This window comes from Choristoneura fumiferana, chromosome 5 (assembly GCF_025370935.1).
Source record: "Choristoneura fumiferana chromosome 5, NRCan_CFum_1, whole genome shotgun sequence".
Classification (NCBI taxonomy): Eukaryota; Metazoa; Arthropoda; class Insecta; order Lepidoptera; family Tortricidae; genus Choristoneura; species Choristoneura fumiferana.
This window is the reverse complement of record NC_133476.1, coordinates 6,803,383-6,825,212: the sequence shown is the minus strand read 5'-3', so window position 1 is coordinate 6,825,212 and position 21,830 is coordinate 6,803,383. Positions and strand designations below refer to the sequence as shown.

At 36.4% G+C, this 21,830-nt stretch overlaps 2 protein-coding genes across 8 annotated transcripts in view; one reads left to right on the top strand and one right to left on the bottom strand.

Moving 5' to 3' along the window:
• LOC141428004 (adenosine receptor A2b-like) overlaps positions 1 to 21,830 on the top strand; it is a 123,577-nt gene that overhangs the window by 4,156 nt on the left and 97,591 nt on the right. The window lies entirely within an intron of this gene.
• LOC141427998 (uncharacterized) lies at positions 7,401 to 18,836 on the bottom strand. 7 transcript variants are annotated; one of them, XM_074087647.1, is made up of 5 exons: positions 18,590 to 18,835; positions 18,078 to 18,321; positions 17,101 to 17,187; positions 15,722 to 17,014; positions 7,401 to 7,480 (listed from the first exon to the last, which is right to left on the bottom strand). In XM_074087647.1, the coding sequence occupies exons 2-4, from the start codon at positions 18,319 to 18,321 to the stop codon at positions 15,759 to 15,761; spliced, it is 1,587 nt and encodes a 528-aa protein (XP_073943748.1). In that variant the 5' UTR covers positions 18,590 to 18,835; the 3' UTR covers positions 7,401 to 7,480; positions 15,722 to 15,758. The 7 variants fall into 7 exon arrangements, with proteins under 7 accessions (XP_073943748.1, XP_073943747.1, XP_073943745.1 ...); XM_074087646.1 differs by lacking the exon at positions 7,401 to 7,480 and adding an exon at positions 12,694 to 13,552; XM_074087644.1 differs by lacking the exon at positions 7,401 to 7,480 and adding an exon at positions 14,025 to 15,654.

The following is a 21,830-nucleotide window of genomic DNA, read 5'->3' as shown; positions in this document are numbered from 1 at the left end:
GCTCCTTTCGTGGCCCAGTTAGAAAGAAGCGGAATTATTTGGACGCTGTCTTGAAACATATTAAGGCTGATAACATAACGTTAACATGCTTACAGTAAGTTTCATAAAAAAAACGCTTTTCAAGCAATGCGATGTCGCTACGACTTTTCCTGTAAAAGTAGCTTGTTGTTCATTTATTTTGATAGTAGGTACCTACATAAAATAAATAAAACAATAACTTAAACTTTACTATTAGCGGTTTTTTTTAATTAATGTATTTTTGTAAATGCCACCTTTGACTTTGCTCAGAAAAAAGACACGTTACATAGCTGATAAAATTTATAAAAGCCAGAACTTGTCCTCGTAGTCGTAGAGAATGCTTTTGACACTCTCAGCGGCACAAAATTTGGCCCTTTCTACATACAAAATTACCTATTAAGTACTGCATACATTTGAAGGCCAGATTTTTTGCCGTTCAGTTTATAATGTACGTACGGTCGGTTCCCTAACTTTATGTATCTACTTTTTCATCCTAGTTGCATAGAAAAGTGGATAGTAGGTACTTATGTTATGCCACCGACTGTACGTACCCTTATTTTTGCACTAAAAATAAATAAGGCGCGTAATTAAAAATAAAAACCGGCCAAGAGCGTGTCGGACACGCCCAAAATAGGGTTCCGTAGCCATTACTAAAAAATTAAGTGATATTTTTCTAAGGATTTCGTATTTTATACGGAATCTTCCAAGTTTAGGTATATTTTATACCTTAGGCTGCTATTTACTTTGAAACTACTAATAATTATCAAGCAAACTTAGCCGATAGTTTTCCTTGTAAGTTTGATATAGGTACTTACTACCATCCTGTATTTTTTTTAATTTTTTCACCCACCGGTTTAGATTTTAGAGGGGGAGGGGGACGCTCGATTTTAAGAGACCTATCCAACGATACCCCACACTATAGGGTTGGATGAGAAAAAAAATCACCCCCACTTTAAGTCTATTGGAGGTACACTAAAAATTTTTTTTTCCTTTTTTATTATACTATTTTGGCGGCATAGTTTACATATATATCCGTGCAAAATTACAGCTTTCTAGCATTGATAGTCCCTGAGCAAAGCCGCGGACGGACAGACAGACAGACATGGCGAAACTATAAGTGTTCCGTTTTTGCCATTTTGGCTCCGGAACCTTAAAAATCTGCTTCGCAGCCGAGCGTTCCAATTTCATGTTCTTATTTCACATTCACGGCAATGTCATTCCATTTTAAGGGCCTTTCTGAGCCGAAGTTGATAAGCCCCCGATCTCGCGCCCTCGGGACCCTCTTAATCTTAGAATGATATTTCGAAGATATTATAAGTTATTATAAGGGCTTGTAAGCGTACTGCGTAGTGTAATATTTTCGCGATTTGTTTTCAAGTCCTTGATAATGTCTTTCTTCCTACGGTCAAGGACTTTCATCAATTTATGAGCCACCATGGAACCGTCATTTCACAGTAGGTTAACGTCATAGTGACATTGTATTAATTAACGCATCTTCAATACCCCCGGTGTTGCAGGTGTTTATGGGCGGTGGTGATCTCTTACCATCAGGAGACCCACTTGCTCGTTTGCCATCCAGTCGAATAAAAAAAACAAAAAAACAAGGAAAATCCTAATGACTTTTCCTTTGAAAAGGTTCCATGTGGCTCATGAATTTAAGTCCTTAACCATACCTGAGCAGAGAGTGTAGGTATGAAAAAGCGCAGTAAGCTCTAGATTGCAAAGCCATCAAAATTAGTACCACCAAGCAAGCAAAGCAAGCTCATTACTCGTCTGTAATAGATGCCTTGACTAAATAAAATAGTCTCTCTACTCTAATAGACAGTCTAATAAACAGTCTATTCGTTGTGTTGTAGTTTCGGGTGTGGGGGGGAGGGTTATATTTAAATTACGTTTGACCAAAACAGAAAGCAACCAACAAAGTTATACAAACGAGTTTTAAATTATAGATTCACAAAAGTAACTTGCTATAATTTTGTATTTTTGACTAAATCACATGCGCTAACGAAAAACACGTCAACAAAAATAATACCAGGTACGCTAATTTGATTTTTCCTCTGAACTAAATGAACCGTTTTTTCTGCGACTGATTCTTCAATGCTACGCCATTGGAAGTATAGTATGCTTTGATTAGGAAAGGGTCGCTTAATGTTTCGCGTAATAGCATTTTTGAGGCTTCGCCGTGGTTGCGTCAGGCGTCAGGGCTGATTGAAACATTAGTCTCTGAAACTACAGAATATCTTTATATGACAGGAGAACTTTTGTGTCGAAACTATACTTTCGGTTTTTACTCGACTACGGCAAAGCCAAAGGAAGAGTAATGATTTTAGCAGTCTATGTATGTTTGTATTTAGCATTAGAAAGAAGGTAAGCGATCTTGACATGTCTTTTTATTGAAAAACACTTTTAAAAAATAAGTCACAGCGAATATGTAACATTATGATCATACATGTTTTTGGTATCACAAGTAATAGTTAATGTTTTATTAAAAACGTTTTTCAATAAAAAGACTCGTCAAAATTTAATGCAAAAATAAACCGAAGTATAGCATTAAGCGTCAAATAGACGCACGAGTAAGTTCGTGTATATTATTATGTGATTCGGCCAGCTTCAGTGTTTGTGTTCTGTCTTTGCAAATCAAGATACAAGAGCAAATAAGCTCGGGGAACCAAAGTACCTACCTACGGAAATTTGCTTGTATGTATATCAATATCGTCATCCCAGCCTATACCTAGAAGTCCCAGAATAAGAGGGCTTGGCCCGTAGTTCCCACGCGGGCTTTGCGTGGACTGAGAACTCCACACACACCATTGAATTGCTTTGCCGGTTTGTGCAGATTTCTTTACGATATTTTCCTACATCGTAAAACTCTTGGTAAATTTCGAATATCATTTCGAAAAATTCAGAGATGCAAGTCCGGGTTTGAACCCACGATCCGTGCTTGAGAAACCATAGGTCAAACCCTGTGGTCAAACCACTAGGCCATCAAGATTTTTTCAAACCACTAGGCTAGGCCCTTTATAAAAATTTGACAACAGTGCAGTGTTACAAGTAGATTTTGTTACAATAAAAACTTAACGGCTTGCTTGACCTTATAATTATTTAACTTCTGAGGGGTGGAATTCACCACTATTTGTACCTATGAAAATGATTTCCATTTTTGCTTCACAATCCTCTGTCTCAAGTCAAGTTAATATCATGTCTAACAACGGGTATTAGCGATAAAACGAATTAAATTTATGAGGCGGATAAGGCTCGGGAGCAGAGCTACAGTGGTCGCAATAAAGTCTTATAACGACGATATTAATAAAGTTGCAAATAATAACAATCGTATAGTCAAAGCGAAATGTAACGGAACAACTTTATTATCTGTGTACGAGTAGGTATCGAAAATAAATGAATCAATCAAAATAATTCATTTGACAATGTTTCCCAGAGTTTTTTTCTCTTTTTTACTCGTAGTGCTTATTTCGAATATACAAGCATTTATCGCCCTTTTTGCCCAGGAAATGAGCATTTTGAGAAAGGAATAAGATAGGTAAGGTAGGTAGGTAGGTAGGTTAGGTAGGTAGGGGTAAGTTTTCTTATCTTTTTAAAACTGATCAGATAAGTGCAGAGAAGACTGCAGTTCCATGAAAGTTTTTTAATAATTACACAACTCGCTTATGGTCGTTAGCCGCTAATACAATACATAAATAGTACTTAGTGTAAGTATTTAGGTACCAGTCGTGAAGCGTCCATAGAACTCTATTCCCACCGGCTTGCCCAATATTTACAAGATTATACTTACAGAATTTATGAAAGATGTAAATGATCTTTGCTTTGGCTTTACCACGGAAATATCTGACGTCACGCCACTGGTAGATACAAAATATTTATATGTGTTGGTTCACATCGTTATTTTTGCAATGGAACTGTACATTACCATTCTAATTTTACTAAAGTTTCAGTACCCTTAAAATTTGAACTAAATCGGTTAAGGTCTTTTGGCACAGAGCAATTGAACAAATGGGACGGGCCTTTGATCTGCCGCGCTCAGATTTCGTTTTGATCACGGCGGCGCGGCGCAATGGGACTGGCCTGTGTAAAACTTTAAACACATATAAAGCGGTGGCGGGGCGGTGCGGCGCGGCGCGCAGGCGGTACCGTTTGTAATATTCGAGCTAACATGAAAGTGACAAGTGAAAGTAACGGAATACCGCGCGGGAAATAAAGCGTAGTGCGGTATTCTGTTTGCCCTCTTTCACATTAGCTCGAATATTACAACCAGCGCCGCCTCCGCGCCGCGCCGCACCGCTCCGCCTCCGGCGTCAGTGTGTTTCTAGCTTAAATACGAACCGGAACGGCTTTCTAGCTCAGTGATGTACCTAAAGGGTTTTCAAAGTAACAATCATCATTCCAGCTTATGTCCCGCTGCTGAGCACAGGCCTCGTCTCAGAATGAGAGGGCTTGGGCCGTAGTTCCCGCGCGGGCCCAGTGCAGATTGGGAGCTTCACACGCGCCATTGAATTACTTTGCAAGTTTGTGCAGGTTTCTCTCACAATGTTTTCCTTCACCACCAGGTAACCTCGTAGTAAATTTCAAATGTAAGAAATTCGAAGAAATGTACAATGTTGACAAGTTTTATTTATTTTAGAGCCAAGAGCACGTTGAAGTTTTCTCTTGCTGCATAACCTCTCGATTTTACATACTATTCCCTTTTTTTTTTTTTTTAATTTACTAGCCCCCCCACTTGGTCGTACGCTGGCGATGTCCTTGGTATTTCGATATATACACACAATCAAGATTAGGTATAGAAATGCAAAATAGTAAACATTTGATATTGTTTGTGTGCGCTGCAATAGTGAAGAAGGGAGTCAGGGGCTCAGTGATCATCGGAGGAAAACACTGAAATTCTGTCATATATATAGATAGTGGTGAAAAAAATAATTACGTAGTTAAGGCCAGTCGCAGTCTGGCGGTGATTTTGATGGAGTGGACGTACTGGCATCAAATCAAGAGCTTCTGAATTGACACTGGCTATTTCGTTTGAAGGGTGATTCTAATAAAAGTGGCATTATAATCTGCCAATGAGTTTTTGAATAGAAAGTACATTAAATATAAGTTTTTCAGAAAAAATAAAAATTGACATATGTAAACATAGACCTTTTACACCGAGGCCAGGCCATTTTATTTATTTAACCTTATTACTTTAAAAAATAAATAAATGTAAGTACCGATTTTCACTGTAGTCTGTCTTGTCCAAAAGGGACATGCTCCCGGTTTTAGGCCTGTGAATTATTTGTGTACTATTTCACAAATTATATTTTATAATATATTGCAAAAACAATAACACGATATTCATTTAATAATAATACGGTCCTAAATAAATCATTTTTATACATCAATATTCAAACTCAAAGTTTGTCCAGCGATTTTTTCACTGTAGTCTGTGTGTTCGCATTGTTGGGTCTCACTCACACACGGAGAATGATAGACACACCTTAATCATCGGTAAACATTCGGCCAATATCTGGCTCGCCGCCGTACGGAATGGTTCGAGACATTCTGTCATAGTTTTGTGGCGATTAGTGATCGAAGGCGGCAAACTGGAGTTTGTAACGGGTATGTTAACTTTACATTGTCTCGATTATTTTATGTTATTTATATGGGACGTTATTAGATAATCATTTTAATGTGATATTATGACGTATTTACTTACGTTATTAAGAGTGGCACATTCATATTTTTGACGGTTTTAGAGTAAATGTCTTTTGAATCCACTTTTCACTTTAATCTGTGTCACTTTAATCTGTAACTGAAGCACAGACTAAAGTGACTCATGGCAGAAAAAAGTGAACTATAAATTATTTTATTTAAAAATTGCATATAATTTCTAAGAATAACTTTATGGACTTTTTTTTAAGTAGTACTAACAGTGTTCTACCAAAGTAAATGTAGAGAATTGCTTTTTATTAAACTAAACACTTATAATTTCACTTTGTGTGTCTGTTTATCTATCCGCACTGGATCCATTAGTACTATATCTGTAATTTTGCGTAAATATAGCTTTTGCAATTTTTTTTTGGAGTGTGACCCCCTCCCCCCTCTAAAAGTGAAACTATTGGCTTGAAAATTAAAAAAAACAATCATGGTGATCCTGTTTATAACTAAAATTTTTACAGTTTGTAAAAAATCATTCGTATAAAATAGTGGTGTCGTTACTCGTTTAAAACGAATTTTTTCGTGTTATTTTGCCTAGGTACGTTCTTATTTGGCCAGTTTTTACTATCTGAAGTCATTCATTTCATCGGAGGGACTGATTTGATTGCATTGTATTGTAATTAAATCGTAATATTTTAGGGCCGACATGTAATGGGGAAACCAAAAACTAAACAAAAGACAAGAGAAGAGAGGTTAGCACGAAAAAGGGAGAACGAAAAGAAAAGACACGAAAAAATAAAAAGAAATCCAGAAGTCTATGCTGAGTTCCAAAGGAAACATAAAGAACAATATCAGCGAAGAAAAACAGGAAGGAAAAATAAAAAAAATACATGATTTAGCAAATGGTTTTTGTTTTACGGCTCCATTTTAAAAAGTCGTAAAACAAAAAACATTTGTTTAAGTGGTAGGAGTTTAGGGTTAAAAGGATGCTAGTAAATTACAAATAACCCTGTATAAAATATGAATAATTTTGAAATAATTTTATTTTCTTATATATGCCTCAAAGAGACTCATATTTTTTAAGAAATTACATTTAGGGCTGTTTCACCATCCATTGATTAGCGTTAACCAACGGTTAAATGTGATGCTGTCTCCGTCTATTCGAACAAAACATATAGAGACGGCATCACACCTAACCGCCAGTTCACACTAATCAATGGATGGTGAAACAGCCCCTTAAACTTATGATACATTTCTTTTGATTTTTGATATAATTCTCTTTAACCTGGTAACTTTTCACTACTAGCCTGTCTAATTTAACTTTAGCCTGCTTCATCAATATTTCAAGAACCCATAACTCTTAAGTTTTTAGGAATACTTTGTTCCCTTTAACATATTTGTAACAAATGAAATACCAAGAAGCTGTTTTTATGCAAAAAAAGTAAAAAAACATATATTTTTTTTTTTGAATTAACTTTAGCCTGCCATGCCACTTTTATTAGAATCAGCCTTGAACAGATTTGCCTTTGTAATATAACACACACCCGGTTTTATAAATAGTCCATAAATGTTTTTTAACCGATATTATTCACAGGTTTTTGGTTTTATACAAGAGCTCGTACGCTCTTGTATAAAAACATTTTTTTGCTCAATTTTGCCAATGGAGACCACGGACGGGAAAACGTAGTGTAGGGCGTCCTGAGGCACGGTGGACGGATGACCTTAAGAGGATCGCTGGCGGCTGTATGCGAGGGGCTGAAGACAGAGTGTTGTGGCGCGCCATGGAAGAGGCCTATGTCCAGCAGTGGACTGCAGTAGGCTGATGATGATGATAGAGTATATGTAGGTATTAGAGCCGGTTCACAGGGTGCCAGTGAAATCGTGCCAGGGCCTATACTACGAGTGCAAAATTTGAACTTCGTGTCTTGTTGTCCCGCTGACGCTAATGTTATTTAATACGAGAGTGAGAGGGACGGTATGATACGCACTTCGTATTTCGTAGTAGCCCCCCAGTATCGTTGCGGGCCCGAGGGGTTATGGAGTTACAAAACGAACCATGGACCGCCGCAATGGTATACTTCCGGCACGATTTTATTGGCGCTGTGTAAACCACGCGTAGTATTCGTTTATCGCTATCCCGCGGTGAATATGAAGTTTTCCCGGATAAAACCATCCTATGTCCTTCCCCGGGACTCAAACTATCTGTATACCGAATTACATCTAAATCAGTTCAGCGGTTTAGACGTAATTGAGTGGCAAACATCCAAAAATCTTCACAAACTTTCACATTTATAACATTAGTAGGATACTTTGTATCTAAAAGACACTCAGTTTGAAACCGAGAAAACTTTCTTCCAAAAATTGTGTCGAAACAGGCAACAGGCATTACTTATAAAATCTCTTACTTAAAAACTTGATTATCATCGAATGGGGAAAGGTAAAAAAGTTAAAGTCGTCTAATGAAGTTTCCTTTTCAGCACATCCTTTGTTTAAAAGGTCTCCCTACTGGAATCTTTAAAGGAATGCCCACTTAATTGAAGTTTCCCGACGTTTATACAAAGTGCCGGCGAATTTGGGAATCTGCTTTTAAATAACTAGATACTTTAGAAATATCTAAATGCGAAAAACGAACCGACATTGTTTCATCTTTTTACAAGCTATGCATACATGCTTGGGTGGGTCTATATTAATTCGCATAAAACTAATTTTTTGCTCATATTTTGCATACTTGTTACTAATAGAAAGCTACATTATCAAAAAGCCAAAACTCGCTGCGGGTGGATTCACTTAGCTTATCCTGGCATGGCCAGATAGTACGGATATGTCAATACAAATACACAACGAAGTTATAGGGGGTCGAAAATGACCTGAATTGCTTCGAGATAAGGATGGTACGGCCGTGCCGTTTTTTTGCTCGACTTGGCGGGGGCACTACCGTGCCCCCAGATACAATGATTTTTTGATAAAGAATATTTGTATGGTATTGTATTGTATTCTTTATGGAATACGAATGCGTAGTAAATAGTAGGTACATAAAATATAGGCTATATGGAGATTTACCATAATGTAAAGAATAGGCGGCCTTATCGCTTCAGAGCGATCTCTTCCAGGCAAACTTTACAATAGACAGAAGTAACGAATAGATTTGTCTGCAATACGACAGTTGGGTCGTCATCATCAACATCATCCCAGCCTATATACGTCCCACTGCTGGGCACAGGAATTCTCTCAGAATCCTCTCAGGGCAATTGAACGACAATATAATAATTTCGTATTATTTGGTGGTCCGCCCAGGATCATTTTCGCTGGAGGGAAATCTTTAGCGGTTAATAGCATGGAATTGTAATTTGGTATGGTATGGATACGTAATTTGGGTGACAAAGCAAGTACAACCATTAAATAGAACAGTCAACAAAAAAAGAATCGAAATAATTTTTTTTTTTTAAAAACTTTTTGGACTGAACATGAACCACTAAGGTATTCAAAGCTTGTAAGGTAAATGAACGCTGGCATAAAAATACATTTATATGTATGGAATAAGTATTAGCTAATATTTATGCCGCATGTTACATATATTACATGTATCAGGTGGTTATAGACCTTGCGGTCACACGCAAGTCGCGGTCATACCGTTTTTCTATTCTTAGAACTTGAATGATCTTGCTGCAGTACGACGAATTGCCGTGGAGTGTCTGGTAATTTCGAAAAATGAAAATTAAATTACCTGCTGATCAATTTGGAACATGAAACAACCGTGCGTGAGACTCACACATATTATATGAAATTAATCCGGATTACTCACGTTTTAAATCAAGGACTTTGTATAATTATTTATTTTGAAAAAATTACTTCCTGCCAAGTTTCTTGCGGCGCATTCATCTTGGCAATGATGGTCTTTCCGAAAGCGCTGGTAGTTAAATAAACAACGTGTAAAAGAGCTCATTGTGGCCTGCTTACTGAATAGTTGATTAAGATTTATTTTGAGTTTAGCACGACATGTTAGGGTTAGGGTTAATTTGTAGCCTTTCCTCTAGGAGCAATGCGACTTGGCGGCTGCTGCAACACGCGCACTGCACGCCACCGCTCTGCTCGCGCGACATGTCGACATGTGGACATGTCGAGCTAAACTCGATTTAAGACGTGAGTTATCCGGATTTATTTCATTTTATACCTAATGATCACTTTATTTTGTTTAAGATACCAATTATATTTACACTATTCGATGTTCTTTGAAAATGTTTTCCTACTCAATGTATTTTACCATGTGTGTCGAATACATTGTGTAAATAAATGTTTCTCTCTCTTTCACACACTTACTCTCTCTCTCTCTCTTTCTAAATTGGAAATACACCGCAGTTGAACTTCTTTGACAAAATGAAGCAGTGGCTCACTTTTCATGGCCTTTTGCTGGGAAAGTTTACTTAAGCTCAATTTTTAGTAGGTACTGTCAAGATTGAATCAGTTTAACGATTAAATCTAGACTTATTTTTTCCAGTAAGTTAGAAACGTTTCTTCATTAGCTGGACAGTGCAATAAGATTTCGTTTTTATTGTTTTCATTCAACATTGATTTTAATGAACTATTATTAATCTTTTTAGTTATTCATTTATACCAGCTGGGAACAATAGAGTAGAAACAAGTGGGAACTTCGGAAACGCTTACCCAAGGTCTTGAGGAATTAGCATATCTTGAACGGCACTTGAAAGAAAACCCCTTTTGTATTTTGTTCCACGCCGGACATTGTTAAGGTTACGGTCAAGCGATAGGATTACCAGACTAGGGTTGTCTTAAGTAAAAAAAGTCACGACAAACAGGCAGATTTCCATATTAAAATACAAAAGGACATCATCTCGGTCTATATGTCGGCGGCCGATCGTAAAATCCGCCAGATCACGAAATTCCTAGGCATATCGTGAAAAGCCGCCATTTCATGATATGCCTAAACGTTGGCCAGGCATATCACGATGTGCCTGGGAAATAATACGGCAGATCGATTAGAGCAACGCATTCGACGATATTCCTAGCTCTATACCGGGCACATCGTAAAATAGCTTCTTTTTTGGCCACTGGTGGCGCTGCGTATGCAATGGCGGCCGTGACCAGCTGACCGGTCGTGTTTGTTTAGCGCGTGAAAAATGTCGGCGTCGAAACAAAATGATCCTTAAACCGAAACTAGTGTTTGAATTCAAAATAAAAGTGCAAAAGAAGCTGAACATCAGCTCCGTTCTTTTTATGTGAATTAAACGGATTCTGTGCACAATATGGAAAAACCATGGACGTCTGCCCGTATTTTAGAGGTTGGTATTTTGTTGATAAATAAAGTATTCACTAGTTGTTATTTATTTATATAGAAAAATTTAGGTACGACGAGCGAAGCGAGGAGTGGTTAGTATTAATTGTGATCACGACCGCACGAGCCGAGCGAGCGAAGCGAGCGTGCCGCGCAGCGGCCGGCGAAGTGCCAGAACAAGGGGAACTTCAGGAATCCTAGGAATCTTGAGGAATTGCATATGAACGGCACTAAATTGGCCAAACGGACATTGAGTTTTTGAACGATATGGCGGATGTTCCTTAGCCAATTCATGAAATGGCGGCATTTCACGATATGCCTAGGAATTTCGTGATCTGGCGGATTTTACGATCGGCCGCCGACATATATACGGCCTGCCCACCACCTGTGCCCCATGGGGATTGGGAACTTCACACATATATTGTATTGTAGGCATTGTAAACTATTTATCGTTGATAAAAACACATGCAATTAATAATAAACAAAATAATAAGAAGTACAAAGGCGAATTTATCCCTTAAAGGGCTCTCTTACAGAATTTTACATATCATTGAATTTCTTCGCAGGTTTTCCTCACGATGTTTTCCTTCACTGTAAGCCCATAGTAAATTTCAAATATAATTTTGCACATGTTGTCCGGTGAAGTATTTATAAATTCTTAACATGTTAGTTGTTTCTAATTGGCCTTTCTGTAATCCGTTCTTATACTTCGGCTAATTTGTTATTTCAAATAATAGGCAATTTCGGAATAGCTATTAGAGACTTTAGAATTACTTTGTTATTCTTTGTAAAATACAACACGATACTGAATACCGAATTAACTAACTAAAGGTCATTTAAACTCCGCTGAACACAAATATTTACGCTACTGAACTTTCGTATTCTTTGCTTATTTTACAGCTATATTTTTCAAAGTAATTAGTTGTCTGAACTTCGAAACTGAAATGAGATCCAACTTCCTATTTGTGAGGAAATATATTTTGTTTCGTTTGTTATTTCACGTCACGTAATTTCAGTAATAGATTTACTTTATTTTTGTGTTCTTCTTTTGTTTGTTTCAGATGGTAACATTGTCTGTCTATAAATGCTTGATAAATCACGTTTTACCTCTCGAGGCTGTGATTTTCTTAAAAGGTACAGATTAATTGAAATAAAAGGGAAAAAAATGCTTACGCGAGTTGAGCGTGATTTGAAAATAAAATTACCTCTCATTCTTACCTGTAAGTTATTTTAAGCGAGTTTTTAACCCCCGACGCAAAAAGAGGGGTGTTATAAGTTTGACCGCTATGTGTGTCTGTATGTCTGTGTGTCTGTCTGTGGCACCGTAGCTCTTAAACGGGTGGACCGATTTGAATGCGGTTTTTTTTATTTGACAGCAGGTTTTCTAGCGATGGTTCTTAGACATGTTTTATCAAAATCGGTTCAGCCGTTTCAAGATCATCAGCTCTTTTGTTCGCTGCGGTAGGAATCTTAGACGCATAATGGGTATTTACTATACTTTCAAACATATTTGGGACCTAAAATTTGAAACACCCATATATGCTATATAACTATGCAAGATTATGGAATACACTAGTTGGTACACTCTTGATAAAACCATAGCAGATATATCATGTTTGGATTCGTTCACCTAATTCTGTGCCCAAAGTTGCATTACATAATATATACTTACATTAGATGGGATTTTTTAAAATTTTCAAAACATGGAGATTAAATTGAATACTTTATTGAATCAGGCGTTACTTTGCGGAGGTCCGGATATCAATAAACTAAAATAATTTTTTTGCTTATAAGGTCGCGGGTGAGCAAAGAAATTCTTTTAGTTCATTAAACTGAGCTAACTTTGGGGGCGGCAGACAGACGTGAGCTTGCCTTCGGAATCCAAAAGCTTAATGGTTACTTGACCCGAAATGTATATTACAGAACTAAATTATTATTATTATTATTTTTAAAATTTATGACGGTAGAAGCATTCTACACTTCCACTGAACGTAGTTTTTTTTATTTATTTATAAATAATAAATATCACGGGACAATTCAGATATAGTTAGTGTTTAGTTTTGTAACTAAGGGACCCCATACATCCCTGTATTATTATTATTTATTTATTTTTGTTTTTTTTTTCTTTAATTGTATACTGTAGTTTTTAAGTATTTTATTTGTAATTATATTATTATGAACAAATGACTTTGTGACAAGTTTCTTCCGGCGCATTCTTCTTGGCAATGATGGTCTTTCCGAAAGCGCTGGTAGTTTAAAAAATGACGTGTAAAAGTGCCCATGAATGAATCGAATACTTTAAAAATATTTAAATGTTGAGATACTTAATGGAAGCTGTTTATTTAGAAAATGATACAAAATAATGACAATTAACAAAAATTCTAATTAGGCTAAAACTACGATAAAATACAAAATAAAAACTAACTAAACTAAAGGTATAAAAATGTGAAACTAAATAATAAGATTAATATTTTTTTACTATCTACGAGACTACGGTACGAACTTAGCAACGGCAGTAGATATCCATCCCTTCCTTTATGTATTTTTCTGCATTAGCTAGGTACTTGACAGCTTGCAGGGTAGACCCATTCAACCACATATCTACAAACAAATAACGCTACAGATAGGTAATACAATAATATAAGTACCATTATACCAGCTATATATGATTATGATAAATTAAATTGTATTACACGTTTGGACACCCTCTGACTGTCCCAAACAGAACCTATCTAGTTTCGCGACCTGTCATAAAGGGAATGGACACTTTACGATACTTACCGCATTACCACACCCCATTGTTAAAGATCGGGTATTTATGTGTCCTTGTAACGACCATTTTCTTAATTGAACTGCGCACTCGAAAGCGACACCCAGCTTGACATTAGACGGTTCATATTGCTAATGTTTTTGGCGAGACGTTCACTGAGTTTCATGGAGACTGGGGTAAATCTGATCGATAAATTAAGTTTCGATAGACATAAACGGTGACGTGTAAAATTTATTGATTCAGGCGTTATTATTTTACGGAGAATCAAATCAATGAAATACAAATTTTGAACTCTGTTTAAACAAAAAAAGTTAGGTATAAAGATTGTAGTTTAACGTATTATTGACCATTCGTCTGTAGAAAGCATTAAACGTTGCAAGATGTCCAAATACGAGTAGGCAGTGACCAAAGTTTGGGACTATTTGCATCTAGAAACTAAGAAGACCGTATAGAATTTTACGAATCCCAAAATGTGAAAGCCTTTTCAGTGTAGGTACGCACGGCTTTTTTTTATTTTAATTAACAATGCAATACAATATTAGATAAATTTATATAAAAGTGCTTACCTATTAGGTAAACACACATTATAGGCAGTAGATATATATGACAAAACAGATACAAAGAGAAAATTTACAAGTTAGAAACGGGCGGACTTGTTGCTTTGGAAAGAGAGAGATCCTCCAAGCTACTTTTACAAAAGACGGTAGCTGATCTGAATGCAATGGTCTTAATTAATTTGATTTACAACCTCTTGTCTACATTAAGTGTAACCTAATGCTAATGGTCTTAATTAATTTGTACAGTTTAAAGGAAAACAATCCGTTCCAGTTACTTTATTTATTACTGAATTGGTGAATGTAGCGAACCATTCATTCACAAACCCGCGCACTTCAAATAGCATCCAACGGAAACGTACCAATAAAATTACACTTTCCAGATTTATTTGAATGAAAAACACTAATGTGTTTCGTGCCTAGGATAATGGAACACGGGTATGCTTGTTTCTCCGGTAGTTTGTTTGTTCAATTTATTCGTATTGAACTTGAATTTATTGTTCGTAGCACATCAGGGTCACGTGTCGTCACGTGATCATGACATATACAGTTTACGTTACGTTCGTTGAAGAATTCGCTGTTTACATTACACTGTTATACGGCGTTTTTGACGATTATATCGATTAGGCCAAGAGAAACTGAAATCATCGTCAATTTTCTTTGGGTCAATTGAGCTTAGATGTTTAAAGTATGTTTTTAGGGCAGATATGACATGATTAATCGATGACAGGGTGGGTACCTACAAAATTATCAACATTTCAATGGCACAATTTTAAAAAGTTTATATCAATTCCAATGTTGTTATAACTTTTTATAATTTAACATGCTAGATTGTATGTCAGGTTTTCAATTTCTAAATAAAAGAGTACTTACCTACTGAAAAAAAAAATGTACTAAATATAGTAATACCTAAACATTTACAACTAAAACATAACATTGTACAAAATAAGCTTGCCTATATAAATTTGCCATAATATAACTAGGTTGATATACACAGGTAAAAAGCATAACCAGGCAGGCCACCTCGTATGATTACGGTATAGATTTCGTTGATGACACTCGCACAATGCCCGCCTGCGCAAGTAAGCGCTTCCTGCGAGATATAGCGGCATTATGGACAATTTCCTGAGCATTGTCGCCGCGACACACTCTTTGCTGTCCAACCTTGATTCTTCTATCACCAATTAACACCGAGTCTGGAGTAACATCAAGTGCCGTGGAACTAACAGAGTTTTTTGTAGCTTATTTTGTTTCTTCATCTGGGCATGACAGGTATTTCAAAAGTAAGGCAAGGAAGACTTGCATAGTTCCCGCGGAATAGCGATAAACGAATTCTACGCGGACGGAGCTATTGCTAGTTTGTCTTATTTTCTGTTCGTCTGTAAGATTGATTAAGTTATATTATATTTTTCGGTTAAGTTAACGAAAATAAAATATTATACTTACTCGCAGTACAGTTTAGCTAGAGGTTGCGTCGTCGGTGTTACACTATGTTGTGCAATAATTCAATTTGTTTTCGACTTTCTTTACGTGCTTTGGATCGCATTTCTTGCAATTTACTACGGAGACTATTACAGATAATTAGATTGCTTGTCTTCACCCAATTCTTTTCATTTGCAAATTCTTCAACGAAGTTCAACAACACGTTTTTGGCGTGTTCGTCCAATCCAGGTCTTATATCCGTTTCATCGGTATGAAATGCGTAAGCTCTTTTACCAGTCAAGGAGCATGTCCTCAAAGCATTTGCACTAAAAACTTCCACTAACAACATTCGTGCAAGCATCTTACTATCCTTTGATATCCTTTTACAATTGCTGAGTCTGATTGCATCGACGTACACGCCCGAATTCGGTAGTAGTTCGACGAGACCTTTCTTTTTTTGTAAATGCTTTAAAGTCCATCGAGAGTTATTTTTATCATATTCTTTGGGTAAAGTAAATTTGCGAGTTGGATGCGAGTAAGACGAAGCAGTTTCATTTTTATCTGAATCGTTCACGTTATTTTCATTGGCATCCATTGTTTCTTCCATTCTGTGATTAATTTTCTTTTCGTGTTGTTCTTTTGGTATATTGGCAATCGTTTTCTTTATTGTATCCATTTCAAAGGTTTCGTTTGGCTTCTCTTTCGCACCTTCACTGACCACTTTTTTTGCCGCTAAAATAGCAAAGTTACTTAAATGATTAAATGTGACTATCAGATTAATCATTGGTTCTAATAATGCACAGTTTTCTCCACACGAATTGCGTATTTCATCCACTATTGTACAAAATTCTAGATGCTCTGCGTTTATTTTCTTTAATGAAACGACGAGTCGCATAAGGTATGTCGGATCATTCGGTAACCCTAGCGCAGGACTCAGAATTGATTCACTTGATTCCGCCGAGCTGTTACAGTTAGCATGTTGTTCAATCCAATCATTTGATTGTTTCTTTGACCGTGTTTGCGTCTCATTATTTTGATGTAAAGATATTTCAGTGGATGCCGGTAATAGTGTTGTTTTGCGTGCCTGTCTCGTGAAATAATTTTTAATATTTGCCGAGTTGGTAGATTCGATGACTTTGATTTGTTTTTTAAACGGCATATTATTATTTTTTTTCTTAAATTCTGTTTGACTTACAGGTGGTCGTAATACTCGTACATCATCAGAACTTAACGCTAAGAATGGGTTAGGTATATTTATGTTTTGACTCGGTATTATTTTAGGCGTTATCGTGTTAAAGGGCGACGACGAAGCAACCTCTGAAATAAAACATTAAATAAACAAAAAAAATAAAAAAAATCAAAGAAACAACATACTTACACATAATATTGTAACGGATTCTTACTATCTCTATTATTTGTTGCGTAGTTCTTCTTGAACCCTCCTTTGGTTTTGTATGATTTGATAAACTTTTGGGCAAGTTCATATGAAACTGTAAAGAAATAAGAAGATAGTTGAAACACATACCTACTAACAGGGCAAGTCGAATAAATGCGTATAATAGTATCATATCCAAGGATCGTAAAATACGAGCAAAATTCATTGAAGTACTAGGGTTGTCACTTATACCCTTTAGGGATATGATGTTCATCTAAAACTTAGTGGAATTGATAAATATATTGTCTATAGATTTACGAGAATGTTCTTGTCATGGTTGTCAATGTGACACCGTCAAGTGCTCGTTTTGTTTTCGCCGAAACCGAACTTGCGGTAATTATTACTTACTATCTCAAGTGAAAAATTTGGAGTTTTTTGGTTAAAATTGTATACACATATAATATATAAATATACCAGGCAATATAAATTAATTAAACTACTAACATTATCATTATAAGACTGTAACTAACATGAAGTGTATGGGACTAGAGCCTGAATTATTTATATTTAGTATTATTACGTTAAATTATTATTATTATTTAATAACAGTTAACCGATTTTCGGATTCTGTTCAATTATATTTATTTGTATTATTTTAGTACCTAATAGGTATTTTAGTTCATTGATTTAAAATCATCGCCTACCCTAATAACTGGTTGTCATACGTCATTTCAATGGATTTTGCTCGCATTTTACGATCCCTGATCATATCATCATCATCATATCAGCCGTAGGACGTCCACTGTTGTACATAGGCCTCCCCATACATACATACATCTCAGGTATACTTTTTGGTATTTATATCTATATTTAACAGCATGTTCTAATATTCTCATCTGTCTCATACTCTTATTAACCACTTTATTATCTTAAACCACCAACGTCTCATAATTTTAAATCATCAACAGACTCATGCAAACTTATTAATATGCATTAAACACTCACCGGTAGTGTATATGATGTTAACCTTAAAAGTATTCCAATCTGCTGAACATTCTTCCCGTTTTCTAATACGCTTCTTTGTATCTGACAAATGTTCAATTGGAAATTTAACAACTGCTGCATCTCCTGACGGTGTTTTTTGCAAGCTGACCCAAGATGATGGGACACTAATGTATCTTTCGAAGTCTGTGTACGGTGGATCAAGAACTTCAATCACACAATAGCCGCACGTCTTTATTTTATCCATCTAAAACAGTTAAAAAAATAGTGTATTTTTTTTTCGAAAAAGATGAATCTTTATTGATATTTTTCGAGACATTTATCATAACACCGATATCATGGCTACGTAAAACATACACATGATAAATGCTTAAATCCGATCACATAAAATTCAGCCGAAAACACAAATAGAAACAAGCACGGTAAATTATTCAAAATAATGTAGGTACAGTTTGAAATACCAAGGATAGCGCCAGACTAATAAGTATTAATTAAGATTCCAGATAAAAACTCACGCTTAGGCCAAACTTTAATTAAGTCGTCAAGGTTAGTGGCATGGATTGTTATTATACACTACTGATAATTCTCAAATACCTATACACAATTGAGTAGATTCATGGCCGTTTATCGTTTGCAAAAATACGTGCACTAAATGAGCTAGACAAAGACAGACTGACTAAAAATGTGACTCGGAATTGTATTGCCAATCGACGCAAATAAATAATGGCTACCTATTTTTTACCGAAAAGTTCTAGACGCTTTAAGTCTCGATGTACCTAATGACAATGTATTTTATTTTAAAAGGACATTACCTAACATACCTTATTATTCTTAGTTGTAATAAAATAAAAGTTTTATTATTGTTATTAAACACATACTAAATTGTGGTGGTTTAAAAATAGATCAGATATATATATATATAATACTAACGAAAATTGAGAAAAATGAGGTGGTTAACGAAAAAACAATAAAATGAATACGCCTGTTATCTGTTTAATCTGTTAAATATTAAAAAAAGTTTTTAGGTCGTAGCTAAATGACCCGAAAAAACAGCCAGATCTGGCGATAACTGGCTAACTTGACGACACTGATCTTGAATATTTATAGAATAGCATCACTGTTTTTGTAATTCAACACATACAAGGTTGCTAGAAAGAGCGGAGTAGAGTCGCATCGAATTTGATGACTCTATCGAAAGATGTTATTTTTCGACTCTAAATATGTTTGTAGTGCTAGAGTGTACAATGATTTGCTGCCACTCTCTGCCAGTAGCGATGCATAATAAGCCCCAAATAAACCAGTAATAACATGTACATTTATTCTCTTTACCATGCGTTGTGTATATATTATGTGCGTTGACAAGACCTGAACCAAATTGAACTCGTCCTTTGTTATCAGATGAAACATGTCGGACGTTAAGCGCGATTTACTTTAAAGCAATACATTGATTTATATTTTACACTCAGAGCAATTTGGATTTATCGTAATAAATATTGTACAAAATAATATAGATTTCAATATGAAAAAAAAACTAACCTACATATATTTGGATAACAGCTCAATTTTTGTTTCGTAGATACGTGCTAGCTGATATATACTGAGCGGCAAAAAATCCGGCCCTCAAATATGCAGAAATAGACAATTTTGTATGTAGAGTGGGCCAATTTTTTTGCCGCTGAGTATATGTATTTGTTACGGGATGAAAATCGAGATCATGATCATGATGCAAGCAACTGCGGCGAAATATTGGAAGATCATTAATGGCACGCAGTCACGGTCTACATCCCGAAACAAATATGTATTGTAATTATCCGTGAATCACAAACTTTGTGTGGTAGATGTTCTTATCATTTTAAAAACTCGAGTTTAACGCAGAAAGCGCGGGAATACACTCCCCAAACTCCCTATGCCCGCAGTTTATGGGAACGGCAGTGGCGCCAGCCTGGCGCCGTCAAGTCTGCAATGGCGCCAAGCGTCCTTTTCCCCTAAACAGCGCCAGTCGCGCGTCGGGATCCGCCCTTTGCGTTGCAATGAGGCCGCTTCAGTCAGTATTTATTTACTTTACCGTAACCGTAGTACTAGTTGGAGCTAAAATACACGGCGGACCACGCGGGCGCTTCAGCAACAATTCAGCATTGCGAGCCGCGAACAGTAACCACGTTGTGACTCGTCACACGCACTACTCGTACCATCCGCCGACTTTTATATCGTTCATGTGCCGCCATTGCTCCGCCCCGGTAACGTACCCTGTCTTCCACGGTCAGCCGCCTACGTACATCTACAAATACAGAGAGTCAGTTGGACGATATGGAATGCTATTATCTGGATTGGCTTTGTACAACTTAGGAAGATCGACAGGAAATAGTTTGTACCATGTCCAAAACGCAGAAGACAAGTGTTCCATGCAAATAATTAGTTTGAGGCATTACGAAGAAACGAGCTTTCCTTGCTTCATGATGTCTACGTTTATGGAGCGGACATTGAAAATAAACCACGATGATCCCAATGTTTTTGATATAACTTCAGCACAGATTGACGTGAAGCCGTTTATCAATAATACTGGATTACCCTTGGCTGTCAACGGACATCAAGATTGCGTGATTTGGCACAACGCGACGATGCTTCAAGAAAGAAAAAGCATCCCTTGCGCACTGCTCAAAGAATACGCTGAAACTATGAAGCCTTCTGGGATACCTGTTTATATTTGGTTGCCGATGACCTTAGCAATTGTTCTTACCTTGTATATTTGCTGTCAGTGTATTTGCCGACGAAGAAGAGAGAAGACAGAAGCAATGCCAATAAATCAATCTTCCGTGGTAATTGGATATTGCTCACACTGAGTATGTGCATATTTTATTGAATGTTGCATTGGTTCGAAGGAAGCGCTAAATTGGTGTTTATGTAGGTAAACGACACGTGTTCATGAAAGTGGCTTAGAGTTTGGTGATGTATCCGAATTACTCCAATGGTAGGGATTATGGGTGAGCGTAATTTTGACGCTAATTAGTGTACGGAATCGTAATGTAAACATATAACGAGCCGACTCACTTCCAATCATAAGGGCGAGATGTATTTCTAGTGAATTCCTTCACTTATTTTTCATTATAAACCGCGACATTGAACTGTGGCAACCACGACATACAAATATGTATACGGTTGATTATTGTCATACCGACTCGTATGAGAAAGGCTCGGTGGACTATATTTGAGAAAGCTTTTGTAAATTTTGTTTGTGGTTAGAAATAAGGTAAGTACTTATATTCATTGAATAAGTTTTTGGTCCGTTGCACTTGAAAAAAGTTGAAAGTGCAAAATATTTTTGTTCACCTTTAGGCCTCGACCGTAGATCTGTAATCTAAAATTGTGTTGCGGTTATTCGCGTACACGTAAGGTTCACGACATTCCAAATGTAACATACGATGTCGTCCATCTTGATCAATTAAAGTTTGGGTCAATAAAGAAATTTCTTTCTGAAAGTGGACGTATTTAATTATCTTAATCGGTGCACAAAAATAACACAATTAAACATATAAAAAGAAGTAATCGCTGTCGTATTCCAATTTTGCTAATGCTTTGGTTGCTAAATTGATAAAGTGTATCTTTATGTATGTGATTGTGATGAATCGTGTCTAATTCTAAGAGTTTGCCAAAAATAGCGTCCCTATTGGGTATTTTGTAATTAGAAGTAGACCTATTATGCTAAATAAAGGTTGGTCATTATTGCTTTTCATTCTATTTTCCTTAATAATGGTTCCT

Coding starts and splice junctions, on each gene's coding strand:
- LOC141427998 (XM_074087648.1), bottom strand. CDS start 18,321: ATGGATAAAATAAAGACGTGCGGCTATTGTGTGATTGAAGTTCTTGAT. Junction 17,188..18,077: donor TAACATCATATACACTACCG/GTGAGTGTTTAA, acceptor ATTTCTTTACAG/TTTCATATGAACTTGCCCAA. Junction 17,015..17,100: donor CGCAACAAATAATAGAGATA/GTAAGAATCCGT, acceptor GTTTTATTTCAG/AGGTTGCTTCGTCGTCGCCC.